The following is a 12,393-nucleotide window of genomic DNA, read 5'->3' on the forward strand; positions in this document are numbered from 1 at the left end:
CATTAATATAATGTAAAAAACACAAATAAGTAAAGTATTGTAGCACAAATTTAGTGCTACAACAAATTGTTTGTGGCATATATACAGTTTTTCAGCTTTTTAACAAACAGGTCTAAGCTTGATATAACTTTAATACATGAGGGCAGATAATTAAACAGCCGTACAGGGGTGGATGGGGAAGTGGAAACCGGCTCGAGAAAAACAGACAACCGGCCCAAATCCACAAAAACAAAATTACCATAACGAAGCAACATATTTTATTTATTTATATTTATAAGTAAGGGTGTTTTTCGCTCATGCGAAAAAACTCTTTTGCCTCTGGTTTTAAAAAAAAATTAAATTGTCTTGATCAAAATTTTAGTAAAGATCAATACTGGGTCGGACATCTGAACTTTTACTACAAAATGGCAGTTTTACAGTGTTCTACTGCTTTATTTCCATTATCGATAACGGTAATTTGATCTTGAATAGGCTACGATTTTGAGTAACGATTTTGAGAAACTTTAAGACTTCCTGATTCATTGAGTTCAGCTGACCCAATCCTCTATGAAATATATTACTTTTAGCTTTTCGGGTATATACTTTCTTACACATTGTAGAAAGAAATTCTCTCTTTTCTGCTACAGCAGCAGCCTCCTCATGTACGTACACTTGTTTTTAACTGAATGAACCGCGGTCGCCATTAGAACCGCAGCATTTTTTAGGTTATTATATAGTTCTTATCACAGAACTTTTCCTCTATACTTTTCTACATTTGGCATCTTGTATGATAATGCCATGACTCAAACGAAAAAAACCTAGGCAATACCTAGGCAGTGGATATAAATGTGTTCTGATGTAATGCTATGTTACAGTACATAATAAGAATATGTGTATTTTCGAGACATATTAATATTTTATTATCTAATCTAGTTTAAACCTTATTTTACTCTGCTGTCTCAGTATTTTTTAGCAAATTCATTTTAGCAACATTTTAAACAACAATATAGGCTTAGCTTTGAGTCCGTCCCCAATTCAAGCCAAACATAAATATGTTTTCTCCGTCAACCGCAGAGTTCGCGTCAAATTCGTTTTACAAAGGGGAGCTCGAAAAATATTGCACCGAGGACCCAAGTTGTCAATCTACGCTACCGTATTCTTAGTATACATTTAGATCGAGACTATCTAAATTTACCTAATTGCTATTTATTCATTTTTTTGCTGCCAGTCAGTCATATTTATTAGTAATTAATAAAAGAATAGTGGGTAAAACTATACAGGGTGAGTCTTAAATAAGTGCAAATATTTTCAGGGGTGGTATATTTCGACCGCAGGAACACGTCTATGAGTTTTTTTTGCAAAAATAGATGTTAAAAATCGAGCATTTTCTCTTAAATTTTCCTGTATATTTTAGAAAACTTTTTAGAACTTCCTGTTCACCGCAAATTTTTCCACGGTATAGTTCCTTAATCTTTGATATTACGGCACTAAAAGAGATGCAAATATCGAAAAATTGAGGTGGCTTAAATTTTTTTAAAAATAAATCTTTTTTTTTTAATTTCTTTAAGAACTTAGTAACTAATAATAGTTGGGCTTATTTGAAACTCGATAAAGAGAATATATTATGTTTATTTTATTGAGATCTACCAGCCCTGAAAATATTTACACTTATAGACTCACCTTGTAGGGTAGGATAGCGCAAGAGTACGCACTTAATATTTATTGCTGAATAACATTGAAACAAAGTCGTTTTAAGGTTGAAGTATATTTAGGAAATTATAAAACATGCATTAATTTAAACATATAACATTCCAAAAGTAATTTAAAAATGTATTTGACAAAAATATCTAAGTTTAAATAAAAACATGCAAATGCGTACTCTTTGGTGAATATCCCCTAAGAGTTCGCACGTAAATTCCTAAGAGTACGCATTCTAATTGTACGAGTTAACCAATCGTTAAAATTACTTGTCACATAAATCGCATAAGAAACTACCACTTCCAAGATAATTAGAACAGTCCTCATGCCACCAAGTTTGGCAAACACGGCACATTAACCAATCAGAGTAACTAAAATTTTCATTGCATCCTGGACAGATAGTGTTGTCTATTTTAGTTGCTGAAGCTTGTTTACACTTGAGAATTTTTCTTTTTCCCTTTTGTGCCTTTAGTTTTTCTTCTGTCTGTTCTAATAAATGTTCTTTATATGGGGTAGAGGACAGAATTTCAGACCTTTTAGATTTTGTTTTCCTAATTTGCTCGTATTTAGCTTTTGGCAGCGGTAGAATCATTTTGGGTGTTACAGAACAACATGGGTCAGATTCATTTAATTTAACAGAAGATAAACTGTGTCGTGGACTCTGATTTGCATATTCTTTTTGATTTTGATTAAATATTGGACTATTTGTTGGTGTCCTATTTTCTTTTTCTATTGTTATTTTTTGTTTTTCTTGTCGCTGCAATTCAGCCAGTGGTATTTCATCTTCATCAGACCATTCTATTAATTCATTTCTATTTATATCCTCTTGTCCTTGACGGTCTACATCTGAATGAAATTTATCAGTGACTTCAGACGGGGCAAAGTCTGCTGCGGTAAAAATATCAGGATTGTAGGGATATATCCCTGTACAATCAAATGATTTTTCACAGATCTCTATTGTAGCGACTTTTGAATAAGCTGAATGGAAAAGCGCTGCCATTTCTCTCATTGTGATTGGTCTCCCAGGATTACTAACCATCCATTTATCACATTCTCCAGAAAAAGCCGTTTTTAAGGGGAAGAAGAATACTCTGTCCAAAGGCTGAAGCTTATGACTTCCGTGGGGTGGTAATGTTAAAAGTGTAATAAAATGGCTCCTCGCAAATAAAACTGCTTCCAGAGAGCAATGTGAAATATGGTTGTCCATAATTAAAACTACAGGATCCGACTCGGAAGGTTTAACAAAGGTTGAAAAATGGTGCAACCAAACTAGAAATAATTCTGTGTTCATATACCCAGAATCAGATATCATCTTCAGTGTACCTGGAGGTGCCCCATAAAAAAGTTCTTCTTTCATACGCTTTCTAGCGAATATTAAACCTGGCGGTACCCAGGTACCAGAGGCACTCATACAGCATACTGCAGTAACTAATTGACCTCTGTCGGCTGACACTATTTTTGATACTGTTCTTTTGCCCTTTACTGCATAAATTTTATGGAGCTTGTTTGGAACAGTACAAAGTCCCGTCTCGTCCATATTAAAAATTCTGTGTGACAGCACTTTTGTTTTTTCGTAGACAAGTTTTAAATTTTTAAAAAATCTGTCACACTGGACTTTATTAAATCCTGTAGCCCGACCTAAACTACATTTTTCTGGAGCTCTTAAAGATAAACGATTTCTAGCAGCAAAGTCCTGTGCCCAATGTTTCCCTGCCATTAAATTTTGTTCGTTAAACCTATGAGAAATGTGGTTTAGTTTCGCGTATTGAAAAGCTAGTGATCTAACATCCTTCATACGAAGTCCGTAAAATCTCGCCTCCAGATCGCGAATATGATCCGCCAATTCTTTTTCTTGTGCTTTCGAAAATATTGGTTTAAATCTACCCAAGCTAGTTGGAACAGTGCCCTAAAAAAAGTAAAACGAGGAATAGTTTAAAATTTTAAAGTAATCCTACATATTACTTCACGCAACCTCTTCCTTAGAGTACATTCATTTACCCCCAATGCCTTTGCAACCGATCTTTTACTCTCTCCCTTTGATATTCTATCGGCTGCCATATTTAACATTTCTTGCGTAAATTTTAGTACTCTATCGCTCTTTCGTTTGTACGGGCTCATTATTATACTGTTTTGGAATTGTCTACAGCATAAAAATATTAAAAATTAAATGCTTTTACGTATACCTAAGAGTACGCACCTGTGCGTACTCTTAGGTATACGTTACGTCAGGTATATCTTACGTCACTTTAGTTAGAATATTAACCATTTAATTTTTGCTAATCCAATCTTTTTTGAGCCCTGATCGGGACCGGCCCACCGGCCCATCTTTCCAACGGCCCACCGGGAATTTTCCCGTTTTCCCATATGGCCCATCCACCCCTGCAGCCGTCCATCGCTAAAGAGGCTTTTTTGCATAATATTTTATGTATATGCATATTATGTGATTTGCAAATGATATCTATTTCCTGTCTTCATCTGGTGTTATAACTGTGTTTTTCACATCAATTAGAGTCTTTCAGTATGATGAAATTAATTGATTTTTAATTTTAAAAATAAATACAATATTCAATGTTCAATGATCTGCCGAACAGATAACCATTGACCATTGTAGAGAGATCACCATAACTCTAACAGGAGTAAGCTTATCACATGCAAGAACAATACGCATTGCTTTATTTTGTAACAAACCCTAGTGTGTAGACATATTTACTATAGCATGAATGAAGCGATTTACAGTAAGTAAAAATGAATGGTGGTCATTATCGGCACCAATAGTTCTGGGACATTATTATCTAATACAATATTTGTGGATTCAGATGTATCAGTCTGATGAAGTAAACACCTGGGAACACATCGGTATTAATCGGATAGATGCTCGTTTTGGCAAATCCATGAGTTCTGTTTTGAACCGGAGGGAGTTGCCTTTTCATATGTTTCATTTAGAAGACACGTAGTTTGAAATTGTGTTACAGTTTCACAACGATTAGCTTACAGCCACTTTGTTATTTCTTGGGCATAATAGGTTTTGAATGGCCCAAAAATTTACATCGAGTGGCTGCAACCCATATGTGCAGTTAGGCCGTAACCACAACAGCATAATACCATTTTCTTTGGCAAACACAAGGACACCAAAAGATTTGTGACTGCATTGTTCATCGACGATTAATAAAACCTTATTTTTTGTCCTCTTTTTGTAAACAATTCTTGGTGTTGCATTTTGGCGATTTTTGTCTGTTCACATAATTATTTCATCTACGGATGTATCATCTATGATTGTATTTTTCGAGATTCCGGACATCCTTGTGTGTTTCTGGAATTGGTTCTTTTTATTAAGTTTAAGCAGAATATCGGCTCGTTCTTTATATGTAGAATATTTAATGCCATTGCTCAATACATTGAGCGCCATGTTGGAAATAGGTCATTTATATTTTTGGCGCCCATGAAATTTCTTATCTGTTCGTAATCCGCAACTGCAGTTAGTAATATTTGTAATGTAATCAAATGAACACGTGTAGTACAAGGATACAAAAGCTTTTTTAGGATATTTAACATATTCTAACTTATCATTATAGCCGTTTCTAAGTTCGTATATCGGCTCGTTCTTTATATGTAGAATACTTGATGCGATTATGTTTAACACTTACACTGCTGACAAAAATCGAAGAGTCCACCCCGGAAGATAAATGTTTTCTTTGAGAAATAATGCAATGTAATGATACCAATGCAATGATACCATCGCAATGTTCTGCGCTCACATGGGTAGTATGCTATCATTTGGTCTTTTCTATCTATTCCTCCCATTAAGGTATTGTATTGGAGAATAGTTGCTGGCTTTGTTTTCTATTCTTTCCTTCTATTGAAATAGTTTTTTAGATTATTTCTAAATTCTGTGGATATATAGAAAACATCTCTCTTATCTTTCCATTTGGTAATCATTACTCCATTCGCATACCGGGCAATCGTTTCCCCTTTTTTTAGTTTTGCTGCCTACGTCTACGGGATTGTTTCTTCTATCCACTCTGATAGTTCCAATGCAATAGGTATTTCGGGATAATAATGTGGAAGCCAGCTCATAACAATTATAATAGTTATCCATATATAATGAATGTCCTGCATCCAATTTTCCGTCCATAAGATGCAGTACTACGTTGGCGGCATGTCCTTTTCCACCGAAATCATCTGGAGTGCCGGTATATAGTGCAACTTTTTTTTGCTTATGCATTTAAAAAGGATACAAAAGCTTTTTTAGGATATTTAACATATTTTAACTTATCATTATAGCCATTTATAAGTATTGAAGTCTTATCTTTTCTAGGAGGATTTATATTTTCTTTTTCTTCTTTCTGATATTCCTTAAAACGAATTGATGTAATTTTTATCGAACTCCAAATTTTCATTATGCTTCGTAGCGAGTTTCTCATTCAGTTGTAGGAATCTGTAACAGTTTATACAGGTTCGCTTTTGAGTAGAACCATTTTCTTCAACTAATATTGAACAACTTTTAAAAATATGTATACTAGCAAGACACAAATAATAATTATGTGTATTTGTTGGTCGGTTGGCATTTTTGCAAATACTGCATATTAAATTTTCTTCCTGGATATTCTTATGTTAAAAATTATGATCAAATTTTAGGTGTTTTGCATTAATTATATCTTCGTTGTCATCAATGTGGTTGACGTCTGAGTAATTATTTAGAGTTTCATTTATATCTAAATCAGATTATGATGACTCTTGGTGAATGAAATTTTTCTAATATTTAAGTCATTTTGAATATTAAGCTTAAAACACATAATAGAGCTGCAAATTTTTCGTTTTAACGGATTGTTCATATTACCCTGGTATATTCCTGTTATAATACAAAATGACTTCCTTAAAGTTTGCTGATGCATTTATAATTAAGACACTGATTATTATGTTGTCTATATGCTATATTTCGGTGTCACTCGCTAAACATTATTAATATATTATAACTCGATACTTACAAATCAAAAACAGAATAAAAATGTATTTGTTAGTTACATTAACTGGCACTAATAATGCATCATGGTGATAATTTGTTTAACCCGGAACCAGCATACTATCTATGAAGTACTTCAAAAAAACAATTATTGCTTATCCATCACTATCGAAGGTTTGAGCAGAATTATTTTTAAAGTAGTTCTGATAAGCTGTTATAATCAGTGTTGCCAACACAGTTTTTAAAAATCTACTAGCACAGATCAATTTTTCTACTAAAAATACACCAGATTTTTTTTAAATCCACTAAAAAATCCACTAGTCTTAAATGATAAAGAAAAACTGCTTAAAATACCTATTTTATTGATTGAAAATAAACCAAAAATAACAAGTTATACATATAAACATATAACGAGGGTTCGGTAACATGTAATATTCGGAAGATTTAAAAAAATATACCTATATGAAGGGTAAGGGGAAAAACTGACGATGTCAATTTTATTCAAATTTTAAGTAATCAGCTTAATCTGTTGAGAATACCAAGTCCTAAACACATGCTAAATTGTAATTGAATATAAAAAACGATGTCAAAATTACAAATATGACGCATACAGTAATATTTTTTTGTATCTTTACAATGGTATTTGGCAAAGTCAGTTTTGTGACATCGGTTTATGCCCCTTATCCTTTATATATTTTTTAAAATCTAAGAAAAACTTAAATAAAAATCACTACTAATATAATAAAAATATAATACGGAAGTAAATTCAAATAATACAATATGATCGAAAAAAAACACGTCAACGATGGCTATGAAATGAATGATGATCGTCATTCCCAGGATTAATTTTTTATTATCCCTAATTAATCAAATCAAGTTAAGACTACCAGAAAATGTAAAAATATTACAAAATATATCTCACATAAACGTCGTACAAACATGTAAATCAATAAAAAATAGTTTAATAGAATTATTAGAATGTATGGGAAAAACACCTGATGTCATTGAAAAAAATCAAAATCAGTGGCAATCGATCAACCTCCTATCATGGAATGAAAAACAAAATACGAAAAAGTTTTGGTATGAAGTACATAATTTCAGAAACTGTGCAAATGTAAATCCATTTGAAGAACTGTCTGGCTTTGCGCTAGAATTATTAATAATACCTCACTCCAATGCAGAGGTTGAAAGATTGTTTAATAAAATGAATTTCATTAAAAATAAAATAAGAAATCGGTTTCAGCTGCCTATGCTCTCTTTCATATTGTCAATTAAGGCGGGTCTATCTAGGTACAGCAAATGCTGTAATACAAAATGCTAATAAAAAAAATGCTGTAATAAATTTTTCAATTTGAGATTATGTTTTTTTAAAGTTTCCTTTATACTATCTACTAAATCGTCAGCGGTACTACCTACCAATGGCGCTAAATCTAAAAAAGTTGTTACAATTTTATTTTGTTTAAGCCTAAAATATATTATAATTCCGAGGTATTTCTGAACCGAAATGTCGGTAGATTCATCAAGTAGCAAACTGAATTTATTATCACCCACATCATTCTTTAAATCTTGAATAAAATGTGGACCCAGTAAATTTTTTATTATATTTGCACATTTTGTTCTGTGCATCTGCACTTTTTCAGTGCATTTGGAAAAGCTGGATGGATTTACAAACATCTACCGAATGATCTGTCAAATTGATGGCAGTATGTTGTGCTAGAAACGGTGCCAGACGTCCTTCTGCTCTCTTTGCTTCTGACAAATCAGATTCTTTAGGAAATATTAAAGTTGTTTGACGGATGGGCCCCAAAAAGATATTTTCATTTTTCTTGTGTTTTTTCGAAATACCGTCATTCTTTAAATCAGCATACCGGCTAGTTAGACACAGTCCACAAAACTTACATTTGGCAACAGATCCTGATGTACTTTCCACTGTAGTCAGCCAATTCTTTAGTAAAGGATCTTTTAACCAAGCATCTCTAAATTTCTGTTCGTACTTCGCAGGCATATCTATACATTTAATATTAATATAAAATACTTAGAAATTAATAAAAAAAAAATAATAAAAAAGACTTACCGCTTAGGGGCTAACAACAGTTATCAATCGTATAAATATAATCGTTAAAAAAGTTATAATTATAAATTAATATCGGCAAGTTGGAAGCATAGGTTGGAAGTAGAAATATGAAAAATTCCCCCAGCCCGAGTTATAGTCAGTTCTGCCATCTCTACTTCTGTCATGTAACACCAGGGCGGTAACTGTTTCCGATGTTTAATAAAATCTCTAGATTTTAACATACAATTAGTCGCTCGCTGTGGTCGCTTGTTTATTTTTCTGTGGTTAGTACTTTCGATTTGTACCTTAGATTAGGTTTGTATTGGTTTGTATCTTTTCATTAGATCAAACATTTTTCTACCAAAAAATCCACTAACCACTAGATTCCTTTTTTGTCCACTAGGGCTTATTCAAATTCTACTAGATCTAGTAGAATTTCTACCGAGTTGGCAACACTGGTTATAATTACACTTTTTGCAAAAATATTTTCAGAATGTGTGTTGCTATTGCAAGTTCTGCTTAGTATAAATAAAATTATTTTTGAAAGACTAAAGTGTATAAAGTCGAATCGTTCTAGATTGAGCATTTAAATTTTTCGATAATTTCTGGATCCCGAGATTTAATATCGGGATTTCGGAATCCACAGGTTTGGTTTGAAACACTAGACTGTTTGCTTCGCAGAGAGCAAACTAAAATTATAAACTGATAACTTTAATTTATAGTAGAAGAGCCTCACAGTTTCAGGTATAGGCAACACTTGTTGTAAATCAAACACGGCGCAACAGAATAGGAGATTATGTTGGAGATGATCTTCTACAGTAGAATTTTCGTATTTGTGGCAAATCGCAAACATTTTTTTTGGGTTGGCAAAAGGATTGACGTCATTGTTAAAAATTTTCATACACATTGCTTCATTATCTGTCTATATCTGTATCTGCAATATATATATATATATATATATATATATATATATATATATATATATATATATATATATATATATATATATATATATATATATATATATATATATATATATATTGCTGTGATAGAAACTAAATTAGAACAATAATTAGCTTCTAATCCTGTTAAGGTTAGAATCATAATAGTTATCATGATTATTGGGGGATGCTTCCTTTGGTAGTTTCTAATCCCGCCTGTGTTGGTAGCTGGAACTAAGCCTTCCTCTTCATCTTTGATTGACAAGTCTTGTAATTCAAAATACTTTTGTTTAAGATTACCACTCAATTCTCTGCTCTTTCTAAAGGTCTTTTTACTTAAATATATCACTGCATTATTTAATGGTTTAAAGAGAGTCAATATTTTAAAACACAACCATAAGCTAAAGTATATTATTATTGCACAAAATATAAAAGTCATTGAGCTAAGGCAGATATACAGCATCCATTCAATACGTCATACAATAATCATATTAAATGTGGTAGTAGCTGCAAGGCTACTAGAGATTCCCTGAAGAAGGGCGAGATTGAATCCCGTGTCCTCTGGGTAGTCAGGAAATTGGTTGGGTGTGATTGATTGGGCTAAAGCTAGGTTCTTAGCTTCAGGTTTGCGATTTGTCAGGGGTTTATACCCAACCAGGTTTCCATTAACCGGGTTGTCTGCGTTAACATTTAACGCCGATTGATATGGACCGGCCGGAGCATCTGATATCGCTTGCCGGACCGCCTCTGCCATGACGCCTAAACAAGGGATTTCCTCATATAGGTTATGGATAGAGTTGTCGGTGCCGGGGGCAGGCAGCTGCAAGGTACCGAAGTACCCGCCTTGGTTTGCTACCTGGTGGGTTGGGAGTTCAGGGAACTCGGGGTATAGATGTTGTTTGGTCATTGTCACGATATTGCCTAATTGTTTTAACTGTAAAACCAGGGGCTCCGGTATACAGAAACTAGTGACCTGTGAAAGATTCAGGAGATCCTGTTCTTTCTGGCTGAGTGGTTGTGAATTTCTTTGCTTCAAATGCACGATTCTTAGCCAAAGCATCGCCGTTGAATAATAATCGAAATATTCCGGAAGCAATACTTTTGCTATCTGTGCATCATCAGTCAAAAGTTCAGCGTAGGTCTGGCGCGATATCTCAATGAGTGCTGGCGCAGAAGGCGAAAAGGTCTGCCGTTGAACAGTTTCCTTTACGCTAATCTGCGACGCAAAGACGGATCCCTCCGCTGGATTGGAGGAAGTGGCCTGTGGCTTGGCTGCGTCATTGCGTGCTGCCATGGTGGGTTTGTTGAGTCCACCGGCAGGGGGGCCGCGGCGGTGAGGGTTGCCGCGTGGTTGTGGGGTTGGGGGTGTTCCGAAAGATCGCGGGGGTTCACCCGAAGGGCATTCGGGTCGCGCTGATTTTCCGGTTTGCCGCGATAAACGCGTGCGGGTGGTTGTTGACGGGCTGCGTCTTGGTTCATTATAAATGAAAGGGTGGGGGTGGGTGTGGTTTGCGAACTTCGCTCCTGCACTTAAAAAATGGGAACGAACGAAAAGGCAGATATATAGCATCCATTCAATAAAACCAAAACAGTGGAATGAAATCCATCTCTCTTTGCACAATGTACATTGAATAGAATCACAAATGCCCATAGATGAACATTCAATAATGTTACTTCCAAGACCCACCACGGAGGATTGCAACAAAGATACATTCAATTTTGATGATCCCACAAAACTCTTGGGTAAGGAGATTTGACTATTTGACTGATTAATACTAGTTAAATACTCTGTAAAACCATTGCTGATTCTTAACATCAATCTCTTTGTTTCTATATTTCTCAAATCAATATTTAATCTTAAAGAGTTACATTTAAAAAGTGCTGAAAATGTTTCATCTTCCAAGCTTACAATCTTTTTTATTTTTTGGTTCATGATAACTAAAGCTGTTAGGCTTGATAAAGATACTATTTCTATGTCAGTTTTTTCTGTTACTAGCTTATAACCTAATTTATGACTTTCAAAAGAACAGTATTTCTCGGAGGAAATGTTATATTTCATAAAATTTAATTTGTAAGTGTCATCTCCATCACAATTCTCGCAAGTGCAATTATAAAATCTTATATCTTTAGTATCTTGATAACCAATCAGATGTGCTTCTGTAGTATAGTAAGTGAAATCATTTAACTCAACTACAGTAATTGTGACCCAATTTGGATTTACATCATTAACAATCCACTTACAATTTAGATCTGAATTAATGAAGATCTCCTCAGTAGTAGTTTTAATTAAACAGAATTCAGTTGACATCATCTTTTGTAACAGAATGTTATTGTCATTTGTTTTTGATTTGATTGAATTATAATGTTTTTTAAGTGAATATCCTGTAAAGAACTCTTTACAAGACAAACCTCCTGAGCATTTGCCATCTGGTAAGAAATAACCTATGGAACAAGCCTTAGTGAACAAACAGTTTCTGTCAGGACTATCATAAATAATCTTATTAGCACAAGTGTAGTTTGAATCAAATGCTAAAACTGGTCTTTCTTCTTTACATTTTTTAATAACTTTTTTCTTTATCATGCTTATCACAAAGGATTCTTGAGACGAATACTTATTACCAGTATTAAGGTCGATTAGGTCGCCCATTTCGAACAAAGTTAAGTCTGCACTTGCAAAGTCTTAAGAATTGTTCTCTGTAGCAACACTTAACAAGTTTCTATTTGTATAATGATTTGTTAAAACAGATAATGATCTTTTACTT

At 33.8% G+C, this 12,393-nt stretch overlaps 1 protein-coding gene across 1 annotated transcript; it reads right to left on the reverse strand.

Moving 5' to 3' along the window:
- Positions 1-1,881: 1,881 nt before the first annotated feature.
- LOC115877014 lies at positions 1,882-3,861 on the reverse strand. Its single transcript, XM_030893078.1, has 2 exons — positions 3,640-3,861; positions 1,882-3,583 (listed from the first exon to the last, which is right to left on the reverse strand). The coding sequence occupies exons 1-2, from the start codon at positions 3,793-3,795 to the stop codon at positions 1,943-1,945; spliced, it is 1,797 nt and encodes a 598-aa protein (XP_030748938.1). The 5' UTR covers positions 3,796-3,861; the 3' UTR covers positions 1,882-1,942.
- Between the last annotated feature and the right edge of the window lie 8,532 nt (positions 3,862-12,393).

This window comes from Sitophilus oryzae, unplaced genomic scaffold (genome assembly GCF_002938485.1).
Source record: "Sitophilus oryzae breed Bouriz unplaced genomic scaffold, Soryzae_2.0 scaffold_1442_pilon_pilon, whole genome shotgun sequence".
Classification (NCBI taxonomy): domain Eukaryota; kingdom Metazoa; phylum Arthropoda; class Insecta; order Coleoptera; family Curculionidae; genus Sitophilus; species Sitophilus oryzae.

What these genes read in the sequence shown, in the direction of transcription:
- LOC115877014 (XM_030893078.1), bottom strand. Translation starts at nt 3,795, where the DNA reads ATGAGCCCGTACAAACGAAAGAGCGATAGAGTACTAAAATTTACGCAA. An exon ending in TAAGGAAGAGGTTGCGTGAA is followed by an intron (nt 3,584 to 3,639) that starts GTAATATGTAGG and finishes TACTTTTTTTAG; the next exon opens with GGCACTGTTCCAACTAGCTT.